At 42.4% G+C, this 15,483-nt stretch overlaps 1 protein-coding gene across 6 annotated transcripts in view; it reads left to right on the top strand.

Annotated features, from left to right (window-relative positions):
• RASGRP3 (RAS guanyl releasing protein 3) overlaps positions 1-12,511 on the top strand; it is a 58,842-nt gene extending 46,331 nt beyond the window's left edge. For 5 of the 6 annotated variants that reach the window (XM_066178604.1, XM_066178608.1, XM_066178603.1 and 2 more), the window contains 7 exons: positions 906-1,022; positions 3,225-3,340; positions 4,125-4,272; positions 7,784-7,820; positions 10,258-10,383; positions 10,903-11,267; positions 11,779-12,511. In XM_066178604.1, the coding sequence (XP_066034701.1) occupies positions 906-1,022; positions 3,225-3,340; positions 4,125-4,272; positions 7,784-7,820; positions 10,258-10,383; positions 10,903-11,267; positions 11,779-11,787 (918 nt within the window). In that variant the 3' untranslated portion in view covers positions 11,788-12,511. The remainder of the gene's footprint in view (positions 1-905; positions 1,023-3,224; positions 3,341-4,124; positions 4,273-7,783; positions 7,821-10,257; positions 10,384-10,902; positions 11,268-11,778) is intronic. The other variant, XM_066178607.1, reaches the window with a different exon arrangement.
• Positions 12,512-15,483: the final 2,972 nt, after the last annotated feature.

The raw sequence follows: 15,483 nt of genomic DNA on the forward strand, positions 1-15,483 counted from the left end.
AAAGGCCAGTTTGTCTTGCAGTGTTTTTCATGCTAACTTGTTATTTTTTAACCCTTAGCTGAAAATGTATTCGGGTTTGTCCTGTATTTTCTACTTGAAGAATCTGAACTGCACTCCAGCGCTTCTCCCAAACCACTGTAGTGGTTTGGAGGGAGTCAGGCTGTGAGCTCTGTGCATCTAGCGAGCTATCAGCTACTGTTTTGTCAAGACCAAGAGAGTTTTAAAATAAAATAGTCTGGCTGGTGTTATCTGCAGAGCAAGTCAAAGGTTAGAGCCTTTCTTTCTGCTCAAGCTGCCTAGATGAATCAAGCTGTGCGTCCTGGCACATCTCAGCTGGAAACCAGCAGGATTGCTGAGCACAATTCTGCCCCTGCTTCTGCTGTCAGCATCCTGCTGTGTTGCTGGTGCCACACAGAGCAGGAGCATGAAGGTATTCAGGTTGTGGCAGTCCCTCGCCTGGTTTCTGGGCATGCCCCCCCAGCAGGGAGTTGGGGGCAGGCTGTGGTGATCTCCTCAGAGGTTTTACGGAGGAGCAAAGCAGGTTTCTGGGCTTACCTATTTCTGATTCCCACTGTGTTCACAAACCCTACAGACCCTCCTTCCTCCCCTGTTCCTTGAAGTCGCATTGCTGTTGAACCCTCTGGAGATGTCCATGAGGAAAGACAGCTTAGGTTTGCTTCTGAGCTCCCTGGGTGGTGGCAGTGTAGCTGTGAGGTGCCACAGAGAGCCTGACTGAAGCTGTTAGTGAAGACAAGCAGCCCTTTAAAACCTTGCCTGATGTTTCGCACATTTTTACAGCACGAGTACCCAGTAGTTTGTGGTTGTAGGTCTGACATTTTGAGCTGCTTTTAATTCAGCTTGTTAATTCAGATCTGAAAATCCTTGTGTTCTGCTCCATCTCTCAGCAGCCTACCTCTCCAACCACCCCCAACAAGCCAGTAGTGCCACTGGAGTGGGCATCTGGAGTGGTACCCAAGCCTGACCCTACAGTCATCAACAAGCACATACGGAAACTAGTGGATGTAAGTATCTGGAATATTACACTGGTCTAAAAGAATGATAGATTTGATATTTTCATCATTATAATTAATTTCAAACTTATGATGAGGTTGTTATGGTTGGAGTGAATTTCAGACATACCATAACAAATTTGAGCTGTTAATAATATGTTCAGAAATACTTATTTTATTCCTGCAATCAGCAATGGGATTAGTAAATTGGTTTCTGGGTGGAAAAGGAGCAGATCTTCAGTAGCATCCAAAACCTGGCTGCTGTTTAATAGGTTTGTCTAGCAAATATAAATGTAGAGGGCAAAGTTTCATTTTTGCAGCTCTAGCCATACAGTTCATGTCTGGTAAAAGACAGCTGAAAAGAAAGCAACTCAGAAATAAGATCTCATACATTAATAGGTCCAATTAACTTTTCTGGAAACTCTATCTCTGGCTTTCAACTTGCTGTTATTTTACTGTCCAGAGCACGTAATGTATGGTAAAGACAGCATTGTCTTGGTGCCACTTTAAAAATGTGGACACGAGGTCATGCAGAATTATAGCTGGGATCTTCTAGCTTCAGTTTAGAAGGTGATGTGTTGTACTAGGTAATGTAGACAAAGCTGATCACCTCCAGATTCCTTTGGATAGACTGAACGTTTCTTTCTGCTTTCTAAAATTAACAAGTAACTCTGGGAGGAACTGTTAAATTCTGACTTTGTGTTACAGATCACTAATTGGGGTTATGTTATTAAGATAACCTAAACAAACACTTCTGTCCTCTCATCCAGACTTCAAATATATCTTGTAGTTTACTTTTTGTACATGCCCTTTTTAAAAAAAGTTTGATTTTTCTTCTGTTGTGGGATGCCAGAAATGCACATGCTATTCCTGAATTGCTTTTGTCAGTGCCATATGTGTTGATAAAAATGACTCCACATCCAAACCTCTCTTTGATAGCTTGTTAAATAGGAAGTCTGTCACAATTCCTTAATCTTTCCAGAATGCACTGGGTGGGGGGTTATGTTTGTTCCTGTAGTTGAGGGAGTTGCAGTTCCCCATTCCACAGTTTTGGCCTGGCTCAGGACATACGATCTAGAGTTTGACAGGATTAAAACAGAGTTTGGGGCTTTTATGGGTAGAGTTTACTAAAAGGCTCAGGCAACTCTCTCTCTACAGCTGTTTTCACTTTGCCAATATTTGTTGTTTTCTTGCTGCTTTGTGTTGTGCTTTTAGCCACTGTTTTTATTACAAAAAGTGTTGAATACTACTTGAGTTTGTATTTTGGTTCCTACTTTAAGATTTTTTTTGAGATCTGCCAGTCATCCGTTACAGTCATTTGATAGAAATGGGTTTCATCAGGTTCTTGTTAAGACAAGGACAATATAGACACCTTTCAGGGGTCTCAGTATATCAATTTAATGTCTTAATCCACAAAATTTTGATCCAATGAAGGAGACTGTACTTCACTATGTGCCTCTCAGATAGTCATGTTGACTTGGACACTCATGTTTTTCCCATCACTGTTGCACATAGCTTTAACACCCCTTGCACATCTGCCAACAGGAAGACAGAATACAGTAACTCCCTAGCAGCTGAGGAGGGCACCCATCAGTGTATGTGGCCCTTTAACTTTGGTCCCATGTCTGTTTCTACTTAGTGGTGGGTTGATGGAAGTGGATGGTTGCTTGACACACATTGTTCATGATTGTGCTGTCAAAATATTCGTACACAAAATAGGTTGAAACAGTACTGTGGCAGAGTAGTGGCGACCACCTAAAAATAAAGCCAAAACCATCTGAAATACTCATGGGAAAGCTGCTGTTGTTTCTGTTTTATTTCTTCTTTTTTATGATTAAAAATATACTTAATGAAGCCAAGGGAATATGTCATCATCTGGTGCAGAATTTTAGTGCCATTTTCAACAAAGAAGAAAAGTAAAGCAAGAATAATTATGTGTGAAGAGGTGTGGAGGATCATCACTAGATAAATGCTGATGTCAAGTTTTCTTTTAAAATTAGCCATTTTTTTCCCATAGAGTCCAACAATATGCACATTGAAGTACTAAGCAAAAATAAAAGGAATACAACCTTCCTAATTATAATTCAGATGCAACAGACCACCTGAAAAGCTGGATAGAACACTAGGTTAGGTGTATTTCAAATGTTGAAGAGGCTGGTATAGACTCAGGATAGGCTAGATAATAGTACAATAATATCTTTTTTTTTTCCCCAGTCTGTCTTTAGGAACTACGATCATGACCATGATGGTTATATATCTCAAGAAGACTTTGAAAGTATAGCTGCCAATTTCCCCTTCTTGGACTCTTTCTGTGTGCTGGACAAAGATCAGTAAGCTTGGGGATTTCTTTGTGGCATTTCTTTTTCCCTTTTCCTCAATTTAAAAATTCAGAAAATACTGGTTTTGAAGAAACAACATCTCCCAAGTTTCTTGTGCCTGACAAGATTACTGAAAGCTGAATTCTGTTATCATTTAAAGTCTTATACTCTAGTCAGTTCTTTAAGTCCCAGGTTGGAGTCCTGCTTTACCTGATACTTTAAAAATCATTTACATATTAGCTTAATGATGAATTCCCGCTGGCACTGAGTCAAAATCCTAGAGTACTGTGAAACTACACTGGAAATGCTCCATCCAGACCAGGCATCATACTGATGAAACAAATAAGTTCTGTACAGCACAGGGGAAATGAGTGCATGTAGCAGAGAGGGGGTAACAAATATTCTAGAAGGTATATAACACATCAGTTTCCTAGCCAGTTGGGCTTGATAATTCTTGTTGTCCAGAATCTCTTTGGCTGTGAAGGCTGGTGGCCAGCCAGAGACACAACCACTTGTTCTGTGTGAGGAGTAAGTAAAGTTCCTTCATTTAGTGCCTGGTCTGTGTTCTCATACCTCTAACAGATGAGACAACAAGGTTCATGCTGTAAGTTCAGTGTTACTGTTCAAAGAAAGATAAGAACCACAAAGGGTGTAAAGGTTTTTTCCTTCTAGGACTGTTGCAGTTCTTTCAAAGGATGTGCTTTGTGTACTGCACGCTTTCTTCAGTGAGGAAACCCCAAGTTTTTCAGTGCCATGAGCAGTCACAGATCTACTCTGCTTTTTATTTCCCTAACAGAGATGGTCTTATAAGTAAAGAAGAAATGATGGCTTACTTTCTGAGAGCTAAATCACAGTTTCAGTGTAAAATGGGACCAGGGTTTATTCACAACTTTCAGGAAATGACCTATCTTAAACCAACTTTCTGCGAGCACTGTGCAGGATTTGTAAGTATGATTTTAATAATAACATATCTTAAAAACATCTTTTAGCCTTTTATGTATGTGGGGTGGAATTAGGTCCATACATTGCTGAAGTCTCTTGGCCAAAAAATATCTCGTGGCATTCAGAAGCACAAAACATTTACTCATGTTGTAGCTGTGCTATCCAGTTTTGATTTAGTGGTTTCTGAAAACTGGCATTTGTAAGAGTTTCATTTATAAGAATTTGAGAGGGGAACAAAATTACATTAGCTAAAGGATGTTAGAGACTATATGAATGGTCTTACTTGGTTTATCTTAAGTTCTTTAATTTGGCTTGATTTCCCATGTAAACAAGCTCAAGGGAAAGTAGATGTCTGGAGCAGAGGATGTAGATGAGGCAAAAGCTGTTCTTTCTCAGGAAACTGCACATGGCAACATAGACATGTTCATAATTCTCTGAATGGCTGTAACAGCCCTAATTTTCTCTCTATTGAATTAACAGATCTTCTGATTTGGTAAAGAAATCAAAACTGCTTCCAGCAGTTCTGTACGATAAGAATTTTTAGAATTTATTAGTTGGGGTTTTTTCTTAATTTGCTTTTAGTCTCAGCCATAATTTACCAGATGTCACTTATTAGAGTGCTCTCTATATATCTGGTAAAGGATTGGTTTTGTGGACATTTGTGTTGTTTGTAAACCTTCTCTAAGTGTTCCACTTCACACAAATATAGTAAAGGATAAAGAATCACTATGATGCAGAAGTTGCTTTAATGGACACACTTGGCTGAAATCAAATGTCCACATTTAGATGGCTAAAGCAGTAAGGGCAGAGGGCCATGTCCTCTGTGTGTGTGTGGCTCACATAACAAGTTGTAAGCTCAGACCGTGTCCCTGCTCCCCAGAACAGACCTGCCTCTGCACTCTGCGGTAACTCTATTCCATGATCTTTTCCACTAAGTAATATTTCTTCATGCTTGAAAGTAACAACAGCCCAGTGAAGTGCAGAAATGTGCCTCCTTTCAGACCCGCTCTGGCGCTCCTGCTTTTGTTCGTGCTGCCATTTTCCACTCACTTCTTTTTTGTCACTTTTGTTTGGATGTTTGAGGCTCCTGTCACAACCGCTGCCACTGATTAATGCCATGGGAAGGAATTCTGCCTATTTCCGCTAGAGCTGCAGAACCTCTGGAGGTGACATGGTCTGTGCTGACGTAGGAGGGTGCTGGTGGGTCTCGAGGCGACAGCTCCAGCAGACCCGTGGGGAGGGACAGCCATGAGCCTGAGCCTATTGTTCCAGGCTGCCTTGGGAAGACGTCATTGCGTTCGTGACACTCAGTGCATGTTTGGAAGCCTTCCACAGCAAAGCAAGGCCCAAGGACTGCCCTGAAATGTCCTCTCCTGCAGATATTTTTCTCCTGCATCAATTTTCTAATTGGCCATTGTTAGATTTTTCACATCTCCCTGATTACATCCAGAGCAGGAACACAAATGAGTAAGGGGTTGTACAGGAAATGGAAATAAAGTCACTTTTCCTGTCAGCTCACTGAAGTCATTGGCATTGTTCTGTGGATGAGTTGGACTGACAGGACAGGAACCAACTACAGAATCTGCTGCATATTTGTTCTGCATGTCAGTGCTACTCATCCACGGGTGGAAACCTAATTTCAAACTGATGCACTGATTCACAGTCAAAATAATGTGCACTGACCATGCAGCAGGATGAATTGACATGACAGGGCAATGCACACAGTTATTAAAACGATACAAACTTTGAAGGTCAAGCTAAGACCTAATGCCATTAAGAAGCACAAAGTTGATATTCCCAAGGCCAGTGGCAGTTCCGTCCCAAAACTTGAGCTGCACCACGTGGCAGGGTAGGTGACAGCCTGTCCTGCTAAGCTTTATAATTTGGATTTGCACAGATCCTCTTACCTTGGAGCTGGCTCAAGCCAGCTTTGCAGCAAAGCTGTGTCAGACGCATTCAAAGCTTTAGGTCAGAATTCATGACATGACACTTCAGCTAAGCTTTCACTGCGGTGTGTAACCACAAGAGTGGTGCCAACTTTGAGTGGAAGGAAGGGACAGAGATAAGAAGGTGAGGAGTGAGGAGTGAGAGATCTTCAGTGGGAACAGATTAGCGTTTAAATGAAATAAGTAACAATCCATGTCTCTTGCAGTGATCCTGTGAAGGAGATCTGGGAAAACAGGTCATTGCTGCTTTTTCAAGAGGGACTGGCGTGCTCCCCTGTCACTGCCTGAGCACAGCAACTGCATTCACTGTGCACATATATGGTCTTAGCAAGAAAAGAAGCCACAGGCCTTCTATGGACCCAGATTCCACTGTTGCCCTTTCTTTTCTTTTGTTCACTATTTTTCTGCCTTGGCTAATTTATTTTTGCTTTCTCCAGACCCCCATTTTTGCTTGCTCTTTCTTGTGTGGGGGGTGTCTCTTTTTCTCATCCAGTATCTTTTCATTCTGTTTATTTTCCTCTTTCCTTTGTATTGTGAATGATCCTGATCACTTCCTTTCAAATCTTTCTTTAATGACCATATACACCCCCTGCTTTCTGTGCAGGGATACTTATCAGTCGGGTGAGGAGCTGCACGCAGTTTCAGCTGCCTGGATGTGCTCACACTCCCTGCTGAATGAGTTTAGGAAAAATAAACACCAGAGTTCCCATTTTTTTTTTCCCTTTCATTCTAGAGTTAAAACTGCCCCTTCCTCTCACTGCCTCTCAAGGGTGGAAGTGCTTGTTTTTATAATGCCATGGCTGCAGATACAGTGCTTCTGAGTACATAGAAAACAATTTGCTAGGGAGTTTCCCTGTTTCCAATCATTTCTGGTTATGTGGCACTGAAAGCTTCCCAAAACTGGGACCACACACACTGGCCCTTGGATGTTTAGCATTTGGTAGTTGCAAGTGTACATCGACAAGAACAGTTCCTGAGGGAAGGCAAAGATGGAATTTAGTGGCTTTTCTGCCTGTTTCACTCTTCATCTGTTTATGGGGTTTTTTTAAGTTGGAAAAGGCAGGTGCACAAATCAGATTGCTATGGCTACATGTGCTGGAAACCAGCACGGGAACCAAGAACCTAGTTTTTATCCCCAGTGGTTTTTTTCTGAACACAGCCTTCTGCTGTGTTTGAACATTATGGGTCAGTGATGTATCTGGAGAAATGCATGTACACAGGAAATTCTCCTGCAGATAACATTAAGGGAGCCTAGAAGCAGAATGTGCTCTGCTGTTTCCACTAAGCTTGATATGATAGCACATTTTAACCCATTCCTGGAAGCAAATGTCATCTCTGCCTCTCCTTCTCTGGTTGTCCCAGTACTACAAGTAAGTAGCAGAAGTAAGGGAGAAGCCACACAAGTCTTATCACAATTAGAGGGGGAGGTCTGCCTGACAGGAAGGGTGTTAAGAGCAGTTGTATCCTGTTTGTGCTTTTGTAGCCATTGGTACTTCCTCATTGTGACCTTGTTTTCCTTCCAGCTTTCTTTTCTGGTTCCTTGACGTTCTTTTGTCTTTCTTTGCAGCTCTGGGGTATAATCAAACAAGGCTACAAATGCAAAGGTAAATAAATATTACAAGGATTTTTTTCAAGCTATGGGTGGTGGGTTTTAATACAGGTCAGTCAGTCATACCTTTAACTAAAATGGCATTTGTTCAAACACCTCTTGCATCTACCCTTGCTATTGTCCATGAGCAACGACTGCTGGTAATGAAGGTTCACTGCATTAGAGAAAATACCACCCAGTAGGAATGCACATATTCTGTGAGATAAAAGTCCAAAGCAGCCCCTGACTCCATGAGCTGTCACTTTCTACCAGTAAAAACCTTGTAAATTGGAAAACCAAGTGTTCTTATCCTATCATGGAGACGTCCTGAAATATATCCCCTGAGACTCGGGTCAGGAAAAAGTCTGCTGGCAACAGTTTGTCATGTATGTCCATGTGCCTGTAGTGAAACCTACTTAAAATTTAATAGTGGCTGAGCTAGAAATAGAGAAATATTTAATTCCTAAACTGCTCAGCAGATCTCTTTGCAAGATCTTCTTCCTACATGCAGCTTATAAAAAATCCTAGAACTCTTCCATGCCTCTCCTTTGCCTTCATAAAATACTTAATTTCTTGTGCAGTACTTACACCATTTAAGCAGGTCAGACCAATAAAGGCATTGTAGTGGTCCTCATTGGCTTTAAAATCTTGGACGTATTTATATCTCAAGCAGCTCAACTCTGGCTGAGGGGCACTGTTGATTTTCATAGCTGTAGCTGCATCTGTAATTCACAGGAGAACATTCACATTTGTACTCTTTTCCCTTAGTCTTACACAGAGTCCAAGGAGAAGGATAAAGAATTCACAGTAATTTTTTTTAGGATACACCATACTCCTGTCTCTCTCCAGCCACAAACCTCTTCCTCAGAGTGGGATGGGGGAAATGTCCATGGCTAGATCAACATAGGTAATTCAGATATTCCTGATTGCTGTCATCATAGAAGCTTTGAAAGGGCTGGTTGCAGTCTAAAGTTTTACTGGTATGATGAGGAAAGGAAGGTAAAGTTTTGCCACACCAACCTATAAACTCAATCTGAGATCTGAAAGTTGAGCTTTTGTCCTGCATCACTGCCTGTAGCAGTGGCCCAGTGGAGACTGAGCAAAAGTGGTTCTGTAAAGTCAAAGTTACAGGCAATGAAGCGTGAAAGTAAGAGAGCAGAGCTGCTCACTCAGGTCCTGCAGTGGCCAACAAGCGTGAAGGGTGCTGCTTTTGTTGCAGCAGCTGCCAGCCGCCCTGTGTTCCAGCATCACTGCAGTGTGACACCATTAGGGATGAACTCTGCCTTTGAGCACGGAGCTGTCATCCTCTTTTTGAACCTGCAACACAACGGGGGGAGGGAGGGTTTTCCTCCTTTCAGGCCTGCAGCTTACCCCAGCACTGTGAGTAATGAGATAAAAGCTAGAATGTGTGGTCTGCAAGTGATAGAAGGAGTGCTGCACTTCAAGACAGATCTTTAGTGTATCTGAGAGGGTGTGTTACCTTTGAGGCAGAAAAAATCAGAGCTGGGCATGTACTGCTGCATTAGTCGTATGAACAAGGTGCAGGCAGAGACCAGAACTCTCATCCACCATGCCAGCACTGCTGCCCTGAGCAGAGTGCTTCTTACAGCAGAGTCATAAATACAGCACCTCGACAATGCTCACTTAGAACAAATTGTTGGGCTATGGAGCAGCAACAGAGAAACAAGGGAGATGGGAATTTTTAAACAATGGAAAAGGATACAGAGGAGAGAGAGAGCTCGTGTTTGGGGCACATCCCCCACCCTTCAGCCCTTTCTTGCAGATAAGATCCATTCTCCAGCCACACTTCAGATAAATGTACCTAGTCATGATGTATCCACAGTGATTTAAATCCCAGCAGAGGCTTGGAGTGCAAGTACTCAAAAATTCTTGCCTGGGTGGATGATACACTTCCACAGAGCTCATTCATGTGCTAATGTTGCTTACTGAGCTACTTAGACTAGTTTTAACCTACAGTAGTCTACACTGATCTCCAGCAGGTCTTCCAGACACTCAGGGTATGGATGCTCTGGTGTCTTCTAACCAAACCTGTTTACTGTCATGGGCCCTGCTGGGTCAAATAAAAGCCAGCCAAATAAATAACCACTCCTCTTGGAGGGACTCATGCAGTAGAACAGAAGTTTAATGTATGGCATACACAGGATCATGTAATTCCACATCTCTTCCTTGAGACTATTTTATGATTAAGATATCATCTTCCCTCTTGTCTTCAGTTGCCATTTTTCTTTTAATGGCTGTCATGGAAATGATCCATTTTTTTTTGTAATGCCCTTGACACCAAATGATCCATTTCTGTAAAGCCCTTCACACCTTCTGTCAAACTTTTTTTTTCTTCAAAGTCCTTTCTTGGAATCTTCCAGCTAATAGCCCTGAGGGATTACCAGATAGTTGTGGCTTTCCATTTGATGACTTGACAATTTCTTTCTTTACAGATTGCGGTGCCAACTGTCACAAGCAATGCAGAGATCTGCTTGTGCTGGCATGCAGGAAATTTTCTAGAGGAACTTCAGTAGGCAGCAACCATGGGTCTCTGCCTAGCAGTCCATCTCTGCCTCCAGGTGAGAGCAATTTTCCTCCTGTTTTAAATCATTTCTGGAATCCTCTCCAATGGCCAGTGTCTTTGCTGCCATTTTTAATTTTTCCTTTGTATGAACACACAGAGCAGCACCGGTTCTTTTCACTGCACTATGGCTTGTGTTCAGTCCTCAGATTACAACATCCTTTTCTCCAGTGATGGCCTTAGTGTCCTGTGTCTAAGGCTCACTACCCTCCTTACTGGCGACCCTATCCCAGCTGAAAAGAAATGAGATTGTATTTCTCCATTTTTGTCACTTAGGAGCAACAAGACATAGGACACAATTCTAGCACAGCCATACCCTCTGAGCATGCAGATGGTGAGACAATAAAATTTGTGCACACAGTGTCAGAAACAGTTTCCAAGCAACATATGGATATTGATAATTATAGCACTGCTTCATATAAGGGGTTACCTTCCCACCTTCCTGCAGGCTTGTTACGTTTTTGTTAAGACCTTGAAGCAGAACACTTAAACAAAACAATTCCACCCTCTCTTTCAGTCCAAGATGAAGTATTTGAATTTCCCAGTGTTGCTGCAGAACACCAGGACCTTGATGGCAGAGCTATCACCCTTGTCACTGGCTCCTCACGGAAAATTTCCGTGCGGCTGCAGCGGGTGACCACCAGCCAAGCAACACAGACAGAACCACTCTGGCATGAGCCAGGCTGGAACGATTCAGGTTCCCACACTTTCCCCAAAATGAAGTCCAAATTCCATGGAAAAGCTGGGAAGAACAAAGGCTTTGCAAAGTGGGAGAATGAAAAGCCCAGCATGCCGACTGACGTAGAGCTAGAAGCTGAGGCCCCACAAGATATACAGGATCACAACGGAATAGAAACTCTCCCAGAAAGACAAGAATCTGAGGTGAGTTCCAGAAGAAGCCAAGAAAGTTTAAAATCTGCTACAGTTTGAAGTCTCATAAGGTTATTTGATGGATTCCAGGACGGTTTTTCATTTCATATTTGTCATTGCTTCTTGCACAAGTGTTGCTTTCAGAAGAATGCTAAATCATCCACAGATCCTGTTTTCTACGCTGCAGTACACGTTTACTATGTCACTGTAATGAGCAGTTTGGGTTTTGGTGTCAGTATGTGCCCTTTAGGAGCTGGGTACTTTCCATTTTGAAAACCATTAAAATAGCCTGGTGGATACCTGGCCACCTTCTGTGCTGTTGTACCCTGCACTGCACAGTTTAGGGCTCTATGATGGACTGACAACAATTACCATTCTGACAAATACAGGAGTCCAGGCCAGGGCAGGTTATTTATCTGGTGATGTCTGTTGCTGACATCCATAAACTTTATATTTCCAATGCCTCATGCTTTTATTGACCATCTCTGCCAGCATGTAAATGTTTATTTTCTTCTGCTTACAGGATAGCTGACTGCTCACCCTGAAGCACAGAAAACTAAAGATGACAGCTACAGCAAGTGTTGATGGACTGTCACAGACCACATTTGGCCATAAGGAGTGTTCCCATACCTCATCCTTTTAAACCCAACCACTGCCCTGTTTTCTTAGCTGAAAGGTGTTACAAGGCACTATTTATTTTCTCACGAGTAAGCCATTTGGATGAACATTGCACAGCCACAGCAGAACGGATCTCTGCGCTCAGTGTTTTCTTTTGTATGACTTCGGTGGAAACTTCCTCTGCATGCCAGTGAGGATATATTTGGCCTTCTTTAAATGCACTGCATCATTTTGCTGTGTCTGCCAGCAACAACAATGGTGAGGACAGAAGCCAAGCATCCAAGTTTGTTCAGTAACACTCCTTTCCCGAGGCTTGTAATGATCATTTAAGGAAAGAAGTAGGTGTGCGTGTCGATTAAATCTCAAACAAAAATCTCTCACAAAGTCCTCTATCCTGAAATTCTTTGCGCACCTGGGGTTTTGAATTTTGGCCATGTTTACATTGCTACAGTGAACATATTGGTGTTCAGCACAGTGATAGTGGTTCCCAGACTGGGATCCTTCAAGTAGGCAGCAGCTGGCTGAGACTGAAGGAATTCCAAGACACTGTTTGTGTGATTACACCACAATGGAGAAGGGTCATCTTTGCCAGCATTGATTATGGTAACATTAGCATGCAATAAACACTTTAGTTTTAAGTGTGTGTGTGTGTCTGTGCGTGTATGTGGATGTGATACTTTTCTCTGATTAGAAAGCTGTACATGTTAAGACTAAATGTTCTGAACAGCAACCTCCAAATCAGCAGTTTGCTGAAGTAGGATCCAGCAACTGAATCTCTAATGATCTGGGTTGAAGTTGGATTTCCCAGAACAATTAAGTTATTGAAAGAAGACAGTGCTCATCTGGAAAAAGAGAGAAAAACAAAACACAAAGCTCAAACCTGAAAGACTGGCACACGTGTTAATTTTCTTATCCCATCTCCCCACAGCAACAAGGCTGGGCATGTGTGTGTATGTATGTAGCACACACTCTGATTTAAAGCCATCCAGTTACAAGATCTCCTACAAAATGCAAGTTATTGCACCCTTCAACATGTTTTAAGAGTAATTTCATAGACTTCCCTAACATAAAACTGACAGCTGCACTCCTCTGTGGTAATTTGACTGTAAATTGCACTGGGACTACATGATGCCTGCCCAGGTTTGCGTCTTGCATCCTGCAGGTTTGTTTTTCAGCACAACCAGACCACTAGTAAATCTGTGGAGATAAAAAAGTATTTAAAAAAAAAAAATCTCTTTACTGTTGTAAACTCAAGAGAACTAAGCACTGCATTTATTTCCAAACTAGCATGAGGGCCAGAAGCACGCTCCACTCGTACACCGCTGTGGGCAAAGGACAAGCATTAGCCAAACCATGGTCTTTATTTCCTGTGGTGGGTCAGCTGACGGGTCACAGCCTGCTGACCGCACAGCCACCGTTACAGCACGGCTGGCTCACAATGAAAACCATGTGGCAGAGAATTTGAATAGAGAAATTTGGTTATGATCCAGGCTGTTGATGGATCTATTGAGATAAGCCTCTAAGTGCTCTATAAATGAAACGTTCATGAGCAACTTCATTCGTAACACCACACAATTTTTGACCAGTGTTTAGTCTGTAGACCTCAGCTCATTTCTTACAGGCTTTTAAAAGCTTTTGTGGCTCATGACTTACTCCTCTCATCAATAAATCTCTTGCAAGCCTGGTAGCTTCAATCAGTTATATGCTTACCTCAGTAACAGTTGCGGATCAAGGATAGTCTGCAGGCTCAACACAGCTGATCCTGCTAAGCAAAATATTGCAGCCTCCAAGGAGAATCACAAAATCATCAAGGTTGGAAAAGACCTCTAAGATCATCAAGTCCAACCTTTGACCAATCCCCTTGTCAACTAAACATGGCACTAAATGCCACATTCAGCTCTTTCTTGAACACATCCAAGGATAGTGACTCCACCACCTCCCTGGGCAGTCCCATTGCAATGCTTAAAAACCCTGTCCATGAAGAAATTCTTCCTGAAATTCTTCATGAAATTGAGTAGGAATAAGTGAAAATTTCAAGCACCTGCTACAGCTGGAAACCCTTTGCTTCAGGCCTTTAAGGAAGGGGAATCACAGAGTGTGTTGTTGGCAGTTAGCGTTCATGGCCATTGAAAACAAGAAAGACACTGGGTAGAAATGCAGCCATTTTTCTCACACACAGACCCCTCACTGCCCCAAAAGGAATAGATTTATTATAGACAATGCAATGATTTATTTAAAAAGCATTCACAGGCTGTTTACAGAATGTGGATCTCCTAGTTCCACAACAAGAATCTGAATAGGGAGAGCTGACAGGGCTTGAAGAAATATTTTAAGAAGTTAATATGATTTGGGTTTTTTTTCCTGTGGGGAGGCCTGAATATATGAAATTTAGAAAATCTTTTTCTCATCTAATTTCAAGTTGACATCTTTTTCTGAACAGGGGAACAACTTTTCTTCACAAAAACAATTTTAGTTCCCCAATCTAGGCAAAGGAACAAAGAATTTCTTGTTTGCTCTCTCTAACTTAACAAAGTGCAGAAAGCATCAGCCATCAGAGCTCCTGCCTGAGCTATGTGTCTTTGCTGGTCTTGGTGAAATCCTGCCTGCTAGACGTACAGCAATTCCAGGAGAGTGTCCAGGAGAAAGTGCGTCATAATGACAAGAATACTGGATAAATGAAGTAGCTAAAATCAGATACAATCCCAAATGATGCTGGATACTTCCACCCCATCCATTCTCTCCTGTCTCAGGATCTTTAAAAAAACTTGGGGCGAAGACTGAGGGATTTTTTAAAAAAACAAACTCCCCAAAACACCACACAGTGGAAAGAAGGAAGATAATGTCAAATCTTATTTACAGCTTGGTCTACAAATGCCAAAGAATACAAGCATTAAGAGTAGGTGAAAAATGCAAGTGCTTGGATAGACCCTGTAAGAGATTATTTGGCTGTTCAAGCCAAACCCACTAGGACTTTCTGTGCTTGTGTAAAACCTCTGCAAAGCCTCATGTTGCACATAAGGGAGCTTCAGCTTTGCTTCCAACTTTATGGAGTAGCCCTGAGTGCTTCTCAAGGAGTCAGGGGGACATCTGGCTCCCTCAGAGTGAAATGTAAAGTCAGGTTTGAACCATAACTCCCTCCTCTGCTCTAAGCAACCCCAGAATCTTGCCCTCCCCTACCCCCCACCCCCAGTCCTATTCAGCTTTTAGGCTTTAAAAGAATAAACCCAGCTTTACAAAGAAACATCTTCCTAGGCAGAAGCTGTCTTCTCAGAGGCACCTTCCTCAGGCAGGTGAAGTCTTGGGCAGGAGCAGGGAGAACATGCTTGCTGACCAGAACTAGTCTGAAGCATGGATTTTTTCCCAGCTGGGAAAGGTGAGCCATTTTCCTTTCAGTACAGCAGATGAGCTGACCTCATCAGAGCAAGGTTAGGGGCAGCCATTGCCTAAAATTCTACATTTTTCCAATATTAAACAGCCTGTCACCTCTGTGGACTGTTGCTCAAGGACTCCTCTAGGGAAGTCAAAGTGAAAGCATGTCATATGCACGCCCCCAAGGTCTTCCTCATGGGAAGCCCGGAAGCCTTTGCCCAAGATAGCCTGAGCAGCCACA

Source organism: Chamaea fasciata, unplaced genomic scaffold (assembly GCF_029207755.1).
Source record: "Chamaea fasciata isolate MVZ Bird 193981 ecotype frontalis unplaced genomic scaffold, bChaFas1.0.hap1 SCAF_3, whole genome shotgun sequence".
Taxonomy (NCBI): domain Eukaryota; kingdom Metazoa; phylum Chordata; class Aves; order Passeriformes; family Sylviidae; genus Chamaea; species Chamaea fasciata.